The sequence below is a fragment of the Condylura cristata genome, unplaced genomic scaffold, assembly GCF_000260355.1.
Source record: "Condylura cristata isolate star-nosed mole 26May11 unplaced genomic scaffold, ConCri1.0 scaffold00024, whole genome shotgun sequence".
In the NCBI taxonomy this organism is placed as follows: domain Eukaryota; kingdom Metazoa; phylum Chordata; class Mammalia; order Eulipotyphla; family Talpidae; genus Condylura; species Condylura cristata.
In genome coordinates, this window is record NW_004567125.1 from 21,918,047 (window position 1) to 21,934,612 (window position 16,566).

Sequence of the window (16,566 nt, forward strand, 5' to 3'; positions counted from 1 at the left end):
TGTCCTTTGGTAAGAGTGGTATGTTGAAGTCTGCTACTATATATGTATTTTCTGTAATGTCTGTTTTCAGAGATGTTAATAATTGATATATTTTGGTGTTCCTTCAATTGGTGAGCATATGTTGATGATTGCTGTGTCTTCCTGATATATTGTCTCCTTAATCATAATGTAATGACCATTTATATCTCTTTACTTTGAGGTTTATTATATCTGATATAACTATTTCTGCCTTCTTTTTTGATCTATTTGCTTGTAGGATTGTTTTCCAACCTTTTAATTGTTTTCCAACCTTTTACATTCAATCTATCTTTTGTAGTTAATTATGTTTCCTGTAGACAGCAAAAGGTTAGGTTCTGTTTTTTAATCCAGCCTGCAACTCTGTCTTTCTATTGATGATTTTAGTCCATTTACATTTAGAGTTAATACTGATACATTGACATCCATATTAGCCATTTTGTTTGCTTTTTGTGATTCAACTCCTTACCTTATCCTGTTGTTCTTATTCATTCCTTTGCTGGTTTTGGCTTTAGGGTTTCTTGTAATATTTTTTGGAGTGGGGCTTTGTAGTAATGAATTTCTGGAGATTCTGTTTATCTGAGAAGGTTTTTATTTTTCCTTCATAGAGGAAGGAGTACTTTGCGGGGTAGAATAATCTTGTTTGGAATTTGTTAAATATGTCACTCCATTCTCTTCTGGGCCATAGTGAATCTTCAGAGAAGTCTGATGTCAGCCTAGTTGGTTTTCCTTTATAGGTTATCTGTTTCTTTGCCCTCATCAGTTTCATTATTTTTTTTCCTTGTCTTGGACCTTTGGAGACTTTATTATGTGTTTTGCCATTGTTTTCCTTTCATTGTGGTAATTTGGTGTTCTAGCTTCTTGTATGTCTATTTTCATTTGCTGCTGCATGCTTGAGAATTATAATTATTTCAATTATCTCCTTGAATACATTTCTTGGTTCCTCTGTCTCTTTGCTCACCTCCTGGGATTCCCTTGACTCTTACATTTCCTTTCTTCATGGTGTCATAGTTCTCAAAGTGTTTCTTCATTCTTTTTCCTTTGTACTTCTTCCTTTTCTCTTTTGGTTCTTTTTATGCCTGTATCTTCAAGAGTACTGATTTGTTCTTCCATTTCTTCCATTCATTTTCATGGCTTTTCCCCAAATTCTTAAGCTCCTCTGCTAATCTCTGGATATCCTCCATTTCCTTCACTTTCATCCTCAGTTCATTGATTCTTATCTCTTTCTGCATTTTCTTTTAACTCTTTAGGTATTTTCATCATGGCCTTTTTTAATTCTTTGCCTGTCTTGGTGGAGATATTCCTCCATGTTCGTGCTCTTGAGTTCTGGAGGTTGACTTTTCTTTCTATGGTGTATTGTTTCCAGAAGGGCCTACTTAATCATTTGTAATTTTCTTTCTTCCTGTTGTTAGCCTTCAGCTTTGTTCTGTTCATAGTACCCCTGTACTGCTGGGACTGGTGGGCATGACTTCTGATTTCTCTTGCTCACGCATGGATGTGTCTGCCTAGTATCTTATCTGGTTACACATCCAGACACTCTTCTATTTTGACAGGTATTGTTCTGAGCTATGCTTTGCACCAGGATTCCCTCTTTTCTGACCCTCACTGCATAGGATGGGATCCAACATCTCATCCTATGGTAGTCAAGAATCTTGTGTGGACTATTGCACACCTCCAAACACACTGAGGCTAAGTCCACTGGGTGGTACCTGCAGTCTGGGTGCAATGTATTTCTCTATTGGACTGCTAGGTATCTCTAGGCTTGTCTCAGGAGAATTCTGGGATCAAGAGAGAATAAGGAGAGAAAGAAGGGATTAGAGAAAAGAGGAGGATATGGAAATATAGAAGGAATAAAAGTGAGAAAAGAAGAAAGGGACTACATAGGTGAAGAAGAAAGAGTAGGATAAGGGGAAGGAATGTAACCAAAGAAGAGAAAGTAATGATAGTTATGTTGAAGGGGAGAAAGAAGAAAATAAAAGATTCAGAAAACAGAAATAATGGGGAGGGAAATGAATAACAGACAAACAACTGACTGATAAACAAGTGGGGTAGGAGTTTCTCCAGACTCTAATGGCTCCCAGTAAAGTAGTCATTGCTGTTTTAGTCTGGTCCACTGGAGACTACTCAGGGAGGGTAGGTAAAGAGAGGGAAGAAAGAAAGCACAAAAGGGCACAGAATGAACTGTAACTGGGTGTGGGAAGATCAGGATATCTCTGACCTGTGAAGTAGTTAGGTGGGTGATGGTGCTCCTGCAGCCTCCCTTACCTGACTGATTACCAGGAAGCCCCCAGTGTGGGGACCAGCCCTGTTAGGCTCCCCCTGGTGTCCTTCCCACTTAAGTGCCATCCACTGGTTAAGGGCCCTGCAGGTCTCCAGGAGGGCGTGAGAGGAAGCATTACAATAAAGGGGCCCGCACCCAGCACTATATGTCTGTGGGGAGGTCCTGCTTACCCACCTTTCATTGTCCAGACCCCTCCGATGTCAGAACATTCTCCTGGCTTCTTGTCTTCAGTCTTTTCCTCCTTTATTTCTAGATGTAGTGGGCTAACTTTGTGGGGGAGCGGGGGGGGAGAAAAGTTCCAATGATATTCTCTCATCCTTTCCCCATCTTTCCAAATTCCCTTGGCAGTTTGAGTGAATCACATGTGCTACCAAGTCTGTCTAACGCATCTTATTTAGTGTAAGATTTTAGCTAACTGGAAAAAAGATAGTTTTTAAAAGATAGTAATGTATCAATGATAAGCAATAAGGTGGCTGTAACAAAAATAATGAAAATAACATATGAATGAAGTGTAAGAAAGACACCTAGTAGAGATGAAAATGGGCTTTGAAGAACTCTCATGTTTACATGTGTTACAATGCAATAGAGAAAATGTTTTACATAAAGAATTTCTATAAATTCATTCACAATTATGTGTGTGAGTCTCAGGCATGCAGCTACTTTTTGTTGATATATTCTGTAATATGTTTGTAAATCAATCAAAATCAAGTTCTTCAAACCTTTAATTACCCTCTGTATGTATATTTTTTTAAAGTCTCTCCCAGCCAATTTTTGATAGCCTGTTAGTTTCTGCAGAAAATCTTTTAATCTAGTTTTTCTAAGACTCAAAGTCAGCAAATACATTTCCTCAAATTTCTATTTATTTAGAGTTTAACTGGGTACTATTCCAGAATGATATGTACTGCTTTGCATGAAAGTGAAAATTCTGTTCGATTGTGAGATTCTATAAAGTATTGGTTCTCAAAGTAGGCTTTATTTCCTCCTTCAGGCAGACCAGCATTGAGGGAGAAGGGGGATAAGATGTACATTTCCAGCACAATATGTTTGTAGAGAAAGCACTAATGTCCAGTGGTCTAACATAATTGTAATATCCAGTGTAATATTCTAATAATAACATCTTAGCACAGTGGTACTAGTGGTACTCTGTATTTACCAAAGGCCTTTCACATACATTATCTTACTCAATTTATACAACCCCCTAGAAGATGCTCAGAACAGAAGATGATGGTGATAGTGGTAGTGTCCTTTTTCAGTAGATTAAGAAAAGAGTATTTAAGAGATTAGGTGATTTAATTTAAAGGGCAGTGTGGCTATTCAAGACCAGAATTCTTATCACCTTACAGAATTCTTAAAACTATGAATTCTTAATTGCTTGGAAAGGACAGTTTACTTAACTATCCTAATTGAATAGAAATATATCTTAGACTATCTAGTCTCCTTTGTATTGACCCTGTGTCCTTTCAAGAAATTGTTCTAGGGCCTCCCTGGTCATGCAGAGGTTAAAATCTCAGTGCTGTCAAGCTATTGCCAGCCACTGTGGCATGAGTTCTGACCCCAGCCATGGAGCTGACCCACATGGTGCAGCAGTCCTCTCCTCAGCCATGTATTTCAGTAGATCTGCCTATTCTGCTCCCCATTCTGTCTCTACTGAATCCTCTCACCCTCACATACACACCTCTGCCCGACACCCCATTTTGTCTATGTGTAAATAATTAAAAATAAATCTTTTTAAAAAAAGAAAAGAAACTGTTCTGAAACATGTACTTCTGAGTGGTCTTACTCCATCAAGTCATTGCTCTGTAAAAATGACCAATTACACGTGCTTGTCTCTAAAATATTAATGTGAAAATTAAGGAGCTGATTTTGTGATATATAAAGAGCCGTCTTTTGAAGATGTCAGCATTAATCAGTTCCTTGTTCCTAGTCATCTCTGGGTGAAACAGACATGCCCTTACCTGAGCAATCAATCATCAGTTGTGCTTTCTTTTCTCTTTCTGACATCATAATTTTATTAAATAATTTGAACCAATTATTTAAATAAATAATTTGTCCAGTGAACCACTGGACAAATGATTAATTTTAAGCCTGTTGACTGCCTTTGGAGGGTAAAAATTGGAGTTTTTTGGGTTGATACAGTTTAACAGATATTCTGATTAGTTTATTCTTACACAAATGATTTATTTCCCCACCCAACCTTGACATATCTAAAATATTTCTTAGACTGAAGAGCATTTTATGAAAAAATTGAAGAGCTATTCTAAGAATAGATCCCTTTGTAAAACATAACTAGTGGGTGAGGTGTTTTGAAAAATGCTACTAAGTATTTCTAATGCAGGTTCAGTCACCTGTGGACTCCGCCACAATGTCCCCCGTAGAGAGGACAGCAGCTTGGGTTCTAAACAATGGGCAGTATGAAGAGGATGTGGAAGAAACTGAACAAAATCAAGATGAAGCCAAGCATGCTGAAAAGGTAGAACCTAATGTCTATACTGACTTATTCCTCTGACAGCAAAAGGTCACCAAAAAGGCTGCCTGGCCCAAAAGCATTTCTCTCCCTTCAACTTCAGCTCCATCCTTGTGTTAACCATCATCTACATATCCATCTAAAACGTTAGAGAACTGCTAGCCCTACAGATATGTTTTAAAAGACACTGTTGTTTCATTTGTTTTTAAAAAATGTAAAATTGACCTCAAAAAGGATTATCAAGCAAGAATTTTGACATATATGGCATTATGTCATTTTATTTATAACCAGACAACACACTTCTATTATCAGCATAATGCTGAACTTTGCTTATTGATATAGTCTACCTACTGAAGCTCATAAAAATTGTCACTTTTGACTTTCTGGATTAGTAGGCATAGTTTAGGACCATGGTTTTGAATATGTAGAGCTAGCTGTCAACTTGTCAATTGAATAAGATAATGTGAAAATAGATTGCATTTTACAAAGCAGCATACAGATTTGCCATTAATTCCTAGGGGAATTAAGGAGACCATCACAAGAAAGCTTATGTTTTTCCATTCACCTAGAAAAATTGATATTCTAGTATACTCAGGCCCCAAATACAGCAACTTCAATACCAGAAAGGGCCCCGAAAACACTAAATTATATAAAACTTCAGTGAAAATTTCTTATAAAATGTTAGCTTATATAAGTTTATATAAAGCTGTAGTGAGAAAACAAGCATCTGTTCCAGCAAGCAGTACCAAATCAGGCAGATCATAAAAATGGGCCAAATGACAATATTAATCAGCCCTGAGAGCTTGTAGGTCTTTGCTTCATGCTTGTGACGTGAATATTTCATAGTTTGTGGGAAAACAGCTATAGCCTGCTCTCCCCTAAAATTCTATGTATTGAGTTAGTGGCTTAACATTAATTTGCCTGTTCTCTCAAAGGTTGATTCAGGTAGAGTGAAGGAACCAAGATATGTCAGAAATCCTACAGTATAGATGATAATACAGAATTTTTTTCTCTAGTAAACAATTGGCTTTCAGCTTATTTTAAGTGATTTGTTGTTTCTGAGTGTTTGATCTTTTTTTTCCTTGCTCCCATTCGATATAATCACAGATTGGATGTGACTTGCAGCCAACTGGTAGTTTAATGTAGAGAGAGAGACATAAATATATATTTGGAATGCCAAGTTAAGATTAAATATGTAATTTTAGGAGGCAGGCAGATCTCCCTTAACATTATGCCTGTTGATAGTTTTAAAGAACATTAGCAGCGTGTGGAATGGCAGCTCGACAGCCTCCAGCTACATTGCTTAGGGTTTTTTACAGTAAAAGTAACTCACCCATTTCAAAGCCAGTGTAACTCCAGTTTTCTCTCCTTGTTTTTGTTGCCCCTTCTCCTCTGTTCTAGTATGAGCAAGAAATCACAAAGCTGAAGGAGCGCCTGCGAGTGTCCAGCCGGCGGCTGGAGGAGTATGAACGCCGGCTGCTGGTGCAGGAGCAGCAGATGCAGAAGCTTCTGCTGGAGTACAAAGCCCGCCTGGAGGATAGTGAGGAGCGGCTGCGTAGGCAGCAGGAGGAGAAAGACAGCCAGATGAAGAGCATCATCAGCAGGTTCGAGGGTCATGCAGTGGTGTGTGTGGGCAACTTTGGGGTACAAGGAAGTGAGAAGGTGATAAAGAGTTGTAAAGGAATGGTAGCAAGAACCATTTTCAACTCTGGATACGCTTTGGTAGTGGCACAAATGTGAGACTGGCTATATCTCACAATTTTCTAAATGTGAGGCCTTCTTGCACTTCCTTGGAAAATAGAAGTAGTCTTCTTTCCTTTCCTCATAGCAATTAGAAACAGTAAAAACTTAGTGACTTACTCGAGAAGTAGTAGAGAACTGGGTTTGCAAAATTTAAGTTATTACATCTGGTGCAAGACTAACTTAACTAGTGAGTCCAGAGATGTGAAGGGAGTTTTGTTGGCTTTCTTTTGTGCCAAAGAACTAAGAGAGTGTGTCAGGGATACCAAGGGAGCCAAAGGGAGCGTGTTTACTCGAGGCAAGTCCTTTCTTAAGTACTTTACAATAATAATTTATTTGATCTGGTAATAATAATTGTTTAATGTCAACTTTTGTAATAGGCATTGTTATTCTCATTTTACAAATAGAAAAACAGGCCAACAAATTCATTACGTCACTTTCCCAAGGTCATTTAGTGATGTAGCCGGGATTTGGAGCCAGACTATGAAGCTCCAGAGTCCATGCTCATAAGTACTGTGCTCCAGTATTTTTTTGACAGTTCTCTTGTCCAGTGGCTTTGTGCAGGTCAAGTAAATTGAAAACAGAAAGGCTTATTGTCTTAGGAGTGTGGAGGTAATTAGCAATTTCAGAGAGAACAGGTTCAGGGAGTTAAACATCAAATGCTGATGATATGAACAGTAGATGAAAAAGAAAGGAGACCTAATAAGTATAGAGTATGTTTTTTTTTATTATTGTTATTTTTTAAAAGATTTATTTATTTGTGCATACAGAACTGAGGTACAGGCCAGAGGCTCAGGGGCAGCGAGAGGCTTCACCAGAGACAGAGTGGGGAGCAGAACAGGCAGATCCACGAAGTACACTGCCGAGGGGAGCAGCGGGCAGGTCAGGAGAGGAGATCTGATGGAGGAGAGGCAGGAAGTGACTCTAGAAGTACTGTTCCTGAAGAGCTGAAAATGCATAGGATTCAGCTTCAGATATGTTCTTGGGAAGTAGTGGAAATACTGGACTACCACAAGTTTTGAGTTCCTCCTTCTCTACTCTAGCTAGCCCTCTCTTTGAAGATGTTATTCTTTCCTTTCTGACACATTTTCTAGGCTAATGGCTGTGGAAGAGGAATTGAAAAAGGATCATGCTGAGATGCAAGCAGTTATTGATGCAAAGCAGAAAATAATTGATGCCCAGGTAAGCAGGCTCTGGATTTAGTAGAACACACTTGTTTATAGAACATCTATTTCCTGACTTCCCACCCCTTGCAAATGCCAGGGCGCCTACTGGACAATTTTGGGCATTAACTTTTAAAGATTAAGATGTGACCTCTGTTACTTTTCCTTTTACTTACTGGTGACAAGTCTGTTAAACCAGCAAAGTATTAGTGTGCTTAGTGCAGTTGCTTGACAAATCTAAACCTAGTGCATGATGGGGTTTACTTCTTTCCTCATGGAAAGGAGGACTTTCTCTGAAAGGGTAACTGTGAAAAGTACACTGCATGTGTCTGGCTTGTGACCTCCACTGACCATTGCTTGGCTGTGATGTTCACGGTCTTGTCAGTCACGTCCACTGTGCCATCAGCCTCTAGCCCCAGACAGTAGGGGAACTATGGGGAAGATGGGGCTGTAGAAATTATCTTTCCATGTTATCCTTTTGGTTTCAGGGTTTGGCAGTGATGCTTGGAATTTGCTTGGCTGCCTTTCTTTGTTGGCACTATGCTTAAAGAGAGCCTCTTTCGATGGAACTCAAAACAAGAAAATGCTGATGAAATTAAAACCTGGGCTCTCTGCTCAAATGTAGCTTATGCATGGGACACTGATGGGGTGATGACTATCAAGAGCTGCTCATGGGGACATGTCAATGATCAGAGTCAATTCAGGAGACAGGAAATGTTTCTAATTACTTTTACCAATGCGCACATGGTTATATTTCTTAGAAACAAATAACAAAAGCAGGGGCAGTACTGATGTGGCCAGTCTAGCTACTGAATGTATCACCTCCCTGAGATAAGCCAATCAGGTTTGCATCTCATACTACTAAATATCATACCACATCCCTAAGCTATGAAATAAACATGGGAGCAAAGACTTTATGCTCTACTTCTTCTCTGTTAGCCAGTCATCATGTTATGTTGGAATCCTCCATGTTCTTAAACGTGCACTTAGACCACTAGTCTCATTTTCTCACCTGGTTAATGCAGGAGGGGGGTTATTCTTCAAAGGATTGGGAGTCAGCTTGAAAGTTTAGCCATAGGAAGAATGCTCCATGGGGTTCATACTCTACTTCAGACTCTCTGGACTTGGAAGTCGAGTGAAGTCAATGGTGCGCTCATTGGCAGAGTTCCCCAGAATATATTGGGCTCTTGAACTCTGTAGTTTCAGGATATTTAGAATTCCTAAGAATCAAAAGAATAAAGATCACTGTAATTACCTTACTGAGACCATTTTTAAAATCGCTCTCTTTGTCCCCAAATTGAGTGAGAAAGGGCAACAGATAATAAGGCCATGTCACTATATACATACTTTAAAAATTCATTCAAGGCTTAAAAGAATCAACCTGGATAAAGAAGGCAATTTAGTCAAGGAAAGTAGATATTGATAAGTTTTCACTTTTAGATTTTCAAATTAACAATATAAAACATTGTTTTAAAACTGTCCATCTTAAACAGAGTGAGCTTGTGTCTAGTGCCTGCAGTGTTTCCTTCTCAGTACCTGTCAGGATAGCATCATCATTAGCTTCGGAAGATTTCAAACCCACCCCTACCCTATTTTGCTGTCAACTGCAAGGTGACTGAGGTGTCATCATCACATCATCATCATCACAGAAGGGAAAGCAAGAGAGGGAAAACCTTGATTCATCAGGGCCAAAAGCTCTGGAAAGCAAGGACATTCTCTCTGTTAACCCAGAGGGTGTCAGCATTCCCTCAAAGAATCAGCCAGTGTCAGATTTGTGGCCTGGCTAAACTAGATACCATTTTGGGTCTATATTTTAAGGCAGTGGTTTTCAGATGATTTGTTTCTGGACTATACTGGTGGAACCAGAGACATCTTCCATATAAATTATTTACTTCCATAAGTAAATAATAAATAAACCTGTGAAGATAAATTACCAAGGGTTCCTTACTGACCACTCCTCTACAAGAGCCATTCTCAAGTAATGAATCAAATAATACTAAGATTGTCTAAATAGAATAAACTACTTATTCAAACATAGGCATTACTATATATTAAATGACTGCCAGAAGTCCACTTTGGGACCCTAAAAAATTTTTCAGAAGATCTTCTGTACCTCATTTTGAAATCCAATGCACCAAGCATAGCACAAATCATAAACACTAAAGATAGTTTTTTTAGAAGATTATAGTCTCCTTAAAAGGAAGGTTCCCCAGCTCCAGCTGTCATCTTACTGAAACATTGAAATCTTATTATAGCAAATGACTTGAATATCCTTTGGCATCCTTTGTAGTGAATAACTTTTTGTATAAGATCCTTTCCCTTGTAAGGACAAATCTTAGATCTTAAGTGTTTGAGGGAGCAGAGCAACTCTCTGGTATCATTCAAATGATGAAGGTATATTTGGAGTTGAAAGCCTCCCAGCAAGGTAACCCATATTTTGATCTCCCTGATAGCTGCCTTGGGATCACTGGTAGTGAAAAATAGCTTCAGAAATACAGAAGAATAAAAAATACATTTGCTTTCTTTAAACTGAGTTGAGATCCACATTTCCCAGAATATTGCCAGACAGGTGCCTAGTGAGCGATTTTTAGCTCTCTCAGCAACTCTGTGCCCTGTAGGAAAGGGCACTTAGCCTCTGCATCTTCCTAGAGTCAGTTTGTGCTACCAGGCTTTCTAGCTGGAGCTGGGAGAGGATGAGTGCTCCACCGGTGTGGGCAGAATCACCTGCCCGGGGCCTTGTCGCAGAGCTATGGGGATCCTGCTGGAGGTGTCACGGGACCATTTGTTAACCCTCAGTCCAGGTGCCACCTTCCACCCCTAGAATCACTCCATGTGTCTCAGATGGAGAACAGAGAAGGGCTTCTTCCTTTGAGAAGCAAAGCAGCTGCCTAGTTACTGTTGCAAGTGATATCTCCGCTGTGTTAAATTACAGGTCATAAATGGAGATGAGATTATTCAAACAGGCAAGTAAACCTGTCCGTTCTCTAGCTGAGCAGTTCCCAGCCCTGGCCCAGTGCACTGGCCTCCTACACATTCCAGCTCCTATTCCCCACACTTGAAATCCTTTCTGTCAGGCATGAACTAGATTGCTTTGCCTTTCAATACAGGCAGAATCGAAATAGGAGAGCACCTTTTGCCAACTGAAGTTGACTTTCCAAAGCCCCTATTTTATTATTTTTCATTTACTTTTTTGTTTTATTTTGAGAGGTTGTCAGTGGGGGAATGACAAAAGGGAGTTTCTTCATTTGGAAAATGTCACTGTTCAGTAGGGGGGTTTGCTTGTCTTCAGTAGTTTTTCTTACAGACAGCAAATAATTGCAATCATTCTTAGTCTTCTTTTTGACCCTTTAAAATCAAATAATTTTTTGTGAATGCCTGTTTTTTAATGAAACCTAGACCATCCTGAATTCCATAGCATTTGGGACCTTTAATTTATCCTGATAATAAACTATTTTCTTTTTTTTTTTTTAATAACTTCTGAAGATACCCATTTTTCTGTTCAGAGAGCATTCCAAAACGTGGAGAGGAAACATCCCTTGTTTTCTGGTAACCACTTACCAATTCTTATCTGTTAGCTTTGTAAAGAACTATAATTACAATCCTCAGTAAGCCCCACCCCCATTGACTATAGTTTTCAGAATTATTTTTTAAAGACTTGCAGAGCTTTCTTTAAGCTTTGTTTGTCCTTAAACAAGTTACCTTCCCAAAGTAAAAGGTATCTTTTTAATAGATGAGTGGTAAGTTAATAATGCTGATTTTGTGTGTCTTACCACCCGAATTTTCCATCCGGGAAAGGATGACTTTTTGTAAATGATAATAACAAGTGGAGCTTATTTTTGTTCATGCTTTTGAAACTATGACCACCAGCACTGCTTCTCCAGATCCCTGCTCCACCCCCAAAGTCAGAAATTAAAGGGAAATATTGCTCATTGCTGTATATGCTTTTACCTGAATTCTCCCCTGAGCAGCGGCCTCCTCTCCGAATCCTCTTGGAGCATGTTTGATTGAGATGTGTCCCTACCCAATGATGGTACAGAGCCATTGCTTTGGTGGCCAGGAGCAGCATCAGAGCCCCGGCCCTTCGAGTCCTCTCTGAACCTGTGGTGACTCAGCCTCACCGTGCTTTCCCTGGATAAATGGAGAAACTCCAGCATAGGAAAGCTCCTCTTAGCTTTGAGGACCGTTCCTCATGTGCTCTTTTCTAGTTTCAGGGGCATGTGTTAGATGGTCCTTGTTGACCTTAACTATGCCCTGAAAAATAACTTCATATTGGGAAGTTTCTGGAATGATTTAGCTAGCTGCTGAAGCTAAGATTAGGGTTTGCCTAATCTTTGTATATTAATAATATCTTAATGGGATGATCTCTTTTTTTATTTAGATGAGCCTGCTTTCCTTCAGATTGTTGATTTTTTGGCCCTTTCCCCTCACCACCATTTTTTTTTTTTTCTGGAGGGGAGATTGTTCAACAACCTTTGGTTGCAAAAATGTTAGGCTTTGTTTTGTTTTGTTTTGTTTTCCCCAGATACTCAAAATTAAAATGAAAGCAGTCTCCTCCTTGGGTAGCTTCCCTGGAGTACCTCTGAGCTGGAATGAGTCAAGGAGCTTGTGTTCTCTGTTTGTTTTCATGTGTTATGTTTATGGCATCCCCTTTCAGCACATCTCCCTTCCCATATTCAAATAATTCCTTGGTCTGAGCTTGTGGCTGCTTCCCCCACCCTTTGCTGTTGCATCCTCACTTTGTTGGTGACTATAAACTGCCACCATGTATTGTTTTAGTTTTGAGCACAATGTGCCTTCTTTCCAAATGTGACTGATGTGCGCTCTTTGGGGACTGAGAACCCATAGATCACGTGCACTTCTGTGTGAAATGAAACCTCTGGTGCTTCTTTCTTTGCCACCAAATTCCTGTGTTTTAATTTCGACCAAAAGCACTAATTATACTAAGGTAGCTTGACACCTCTGTTGCTAGTTGGTAGTAACACATGGTGTCATTGTACATGACCTAGTGTCCCAAGGGATCATTACTAACAAACCTACTATGCCGAAAGTTAAAAGAGCAAACAGCTCTGCCGGGCTCCGGAGGCCAGATGGGACCGTGTGCAGAAAGAGGCAGAGACGTTCCATTTGTCTGGGAAGCATCACACATACTGCTGTTTGACAGAAAGCATTAGAGCAGTCTCTTGGTAAAAAAGAGTATGAAGGGGTGATTTCCTGCATGTAGCCTGAATAAAGGCGTGATTGGTGTGTTGTAGGAAAAACGGATCGTGTCCCTGGATTCTGCCAACACCAGACTGATGAGCGCACTGACCCAAGTGAAGGAGCGGTACAGCATGCAGGTCCGCAATGGCATCTCCCCCACCAACCCCACCAAACTTTCCATCACGGAGAATGGTGAATTCAAAAACAGCAGCTGCTGATGGGCTTCATGGATAGACAGACTATGGGAGGAGACAGAAGGAAATTTCCCCGCTCTCCTGCCCCAGCCCTTACCCACCCCCACCAGGTTTACAGAATGTTTGCTACTTCAACACGGCAGTGTGGCAAGGAACTCTTGAATGAAGAAAGGAACTTTCGTCTTTCAGGGCATAAGGCTGAGACTTGAAGGTCGATGCTTCCCCCCATGTCTCTGTGTACATAGGGAACTTAGTTCTGGGCCATGTACAGAAAATACCACTGTAATATACCAAAAGGAAGTTAATAATGTAGATTACCTTTTTAATTATTGCTATTTTTATTATTATTTTCCTCTAGTTGAAAGCACTGCAGTTGTTAGAGGAGGAAAATTAGGAATTGTGTGTGAGTGAGAATGGGCCCAGGGGTTCAGTAGCTAGAGACCAAGTGTGTGTGATAGGAGCACAGGGAGTGCAATAGAACATCATCAGGATGAATTGTTCAGGGATTCATCTGCCCATTTAAAAATCCCACCCTGGTCCCCGTGTCCCTTAGGAAAACACGAGAATTCCAAGATCCAAGCAAAATGTATCCCATTGATCACCCAAGACTGGTTCTGGATGGACAACGAATCTGATTTGGGAACATACTTTTTCAAAGGACACAGATAAGAACTGTGTATCGAAATTGGACTTGAGTAATTTCTATTGAACTCTTGTTGACGTTTGTTTCCTTCTGTTTATAGCAGATGGGAATTTTCCATTTTAGATAGGGGGCTTTTTTTTCACCCCAATTGTAATAAAGGGTGTTCTTATTTTCTTCTTTAGAGTTTACAAAACTATAAATACTGTGTCTTGACAACTGTCTCCATCCTCACACAGCCTCTGTCCTTTCCTCTCCGTGCCAGAGCCAGTCATCAGCAACAGGGTCACCTTCCCTGGAGAGGTTATTCAAGCACGCTGTCCACAGCCATCTAAAACAAACACCCTTTCTCCTACACAGAAAAGGGCTAACCATACCATAGCAAGAATCTCTGGATATTTCCTATTAAAAATTGTTTTTATATTTGTAAGTTATAACTTTTATTTGGGAATAAAGATTATATCCATTGTACTAGCAAATCTCTGGGTAGGATAATTTTACCACAATCCTTAATTTTAAAGTTGGTTCTCCTATTAGTCCTCTCAGTAAAATTTGGAAAGGAAATCCAAATCTGAAACTTTGCTCTCTTAAAAGAGAAATCACTCTTATGGATAAAAAAGAAAACAAAGTGTGAGAACAGCATATGCCATGCTTTTAGTAGACCCAATCTACCCATCATGGTTCTTGACTTCATCATCAGATAAGAAAAGTCACGGGAGTGAATTTATTTCCTTTTTTTTTTTTCTCAGAAGTGTGAGGTGTCTTCTTCCATATCAGAAGTATGGGATGTTACATGTTAAACAGCATTATATATACAAAAATATATATACATATATACTCACATATGTACATAGTACAGCACAAGTGGAAAAAGTCCACACCTTCCATGCGGTCAGATGCAGTGTTAGAAGGGTTTTAAGATATCTAAGCAGTTGTTTATATTGAGAAAGCCTCATTTCTGCAATAAGTTAATGATGTTTATTTTAATTTATGAACTTCAAGGAAATTTTTTAAAAGGCAAGGAAAGATTAAGAAAAAAATACATCTGAAGAAGCCGTAAGTATGAAGTGAGTTGTCTCCACAGAACAAAATACTTAACAAAGGACAAGGGAACAATTTTTTGCATCTTCTTTTGAGTGAAGCCCAGAGAGACTCCAAGCCTCATGTTTACAGCAGGCCCAGGTTTGTGTCCTTCCCTCTAAGTGCTGCCCTCTCTCACATGGGATGTCAGCAGCCACACCATGGCCCACAGGCTGTTACAATATTCCCTGTTTTTGCCTGTCAAGATCTAAGAATTGTGCATTTCAGTGACTTACGTATGTAATGTGGGTAATGTCTCGCACTTAATTTTGGAATTTCAGAGAACTGATAAAGTTAGCTATATCAGGGGCTTGAGAGAAACACAAAAAGTCAAAAAATGTTTTTGATAGATGTAAGACATCTTGTTGCATTGTGAGAATTCCTCATGGGATGCCTGCTTTGGAAGATTAAATATCCAAAATGTTTGGGGAAACTATGCAGCCCTCTTTTACCATGTTTCCTGGACAATGAGGGAAAAAAATAAGGCTGCAAGTTCAGAATTATTGCCAGATGTTAAATTTTAGATTGTCCTTTGAGCCTACGCCTGTCTACATTTTTTTCTGAGTATTTCTTTAGAGAACACTGCAATTTATGGAATTTATTTTGAGGCATTTTTAAGTACAAAAAAAGGCCTCAATAGTTGATGATGTTTACGGAGGTATAGCTTAAATGGCATTTATTCAGTTTCTGTAGGTGCATACCTGTTTTGCTGGGAGGAGTTGAGTGATTGAAGAAAAGCAGGTGGGTTGAGATAGCCGCGCCTCACATTCCTTCTTCCACCTAGCACGTCACCACATCATGGACTACAGCATGGACGTGAGTTGAGTGGAATTTGGAATGCAGGTGAAGTGATTGCAAAGTGTTTGTCTAACTGATGACCAGTCTAGGCCATTAACAAGGACAGTGTTCATAGAATTTAGAAAAAGAGCTTCATACTCCCCTTTCATTTCACTGGAGCAATAAGGTTTGACAGAAGCAGGAGAAAACAGCTCTATTTTTCATCAGGTTATCCTGTTCCCTAAGTCTCAGCACTATAAGCCATGCAAAGGGGAGATTGTAACAAGGTCACAAATACTTGAGGACTTACTATGTTCCAGGCGGTGTCATCAGGGTTGTTGGGCCTGGAGCCCTCTGTTGGAAAAAGAGTAGTAAAATAAAGCAATTAGGCTGCTATGACTTTTTTGCTTTTTTTCAAGATGGTATCAAGTTGGTCAGAATTACCTTTCTCTGGTCTGTTCCCACCTTCCATTGTGATGGTATTGGACAGTGAAGAATAAAGTTAAATTTCTTGTCTTCAACTGCTCTATACCTTGAGAATTCCCTTGACTCTGATGTAAAGCTTTTCAGATTTTAGTCTGCCTATTTCTGAATCTGTAGTTCTCTGACACTTGGCTCTCACCATCCTCCCAGGTGTACTGGAGTGGGCGCAGTACGGTTTGAAAGTCCAAGACCACTGCCAGCAATTGAGTTTGTATTAGTACTTCTTTTGCTTTCCATCTAGATTGAGGTACAGATAAGTTTGGAATACCAGAGAAGATGGTTGTGGGACTGTACTATCGAGAATTACATAAATCCTCTGTGACCCTGAGCCGCAGGCTTGACTCCAGACTAGACTTGTACCTTGGGCCTGACTTAGCAGCTCCAGAGCCCATACCACAGCTTCACAGCATTTCCAACTACACCTGTTGAGAACACCTTCTCCTACAGATTGTGGAAAGCCAAAAGGCCTTTCTTCTCCATTCATTTCCACTTTTCCCAGTCCGGTAGTGAAAACTCTTTGATTGCCTCAG

At 39.7% G+C, this 16,566-nt stretch overlaps 1 protein-coding gene across 10 annotated transcripts in view; it reads left to right on the top strand.

The window, feature by feature from the left end:
- The window catches only part of RASAL2 (RAS protein activator like 2), a 307,801-nt gene extending 291,852 nt beyond the window's left edge, over window positions 1–15,949 (top strand). For 6 of the 10 annotated variants that reach the window (XM_012729032.1, XM_012729033.1, XM_012729035.1 and 3 more), the window contains 5 exons: window positions 4,632–4,766; window positions 6,162–6,364; window positions 7,595–7,682; window positions 10,596–10,626; window positions 12,916–15,949. In XM_012729032.1, coding sequence (XP_012584486.1) covers window positions 4,632–4,766; window positions 6,162–6,364; window positions 7,595–7,682; window positions 10,596–10,626; window positions 12,916–13,058 — 600 coding nt within the window. In that variant the 3' untranslated portion in view covers window positions 13,059–15,949. The remainder of the gene's footprint in view (window positions 1–4,631; window positions 4,767–6,161; window positions 6,365–7,594; window positions 7,683–10,595; window positions 10,627–12,915) is intronic. The other 4 variants (XM_012729034.1, XM_004688511.2, XM_004688512.2 and 1 more) reach the window with 1 other exon arrangement.
- The last annotated feature ends 617 nt before the right edge of the window (window positions 15,950–16,566 follow it).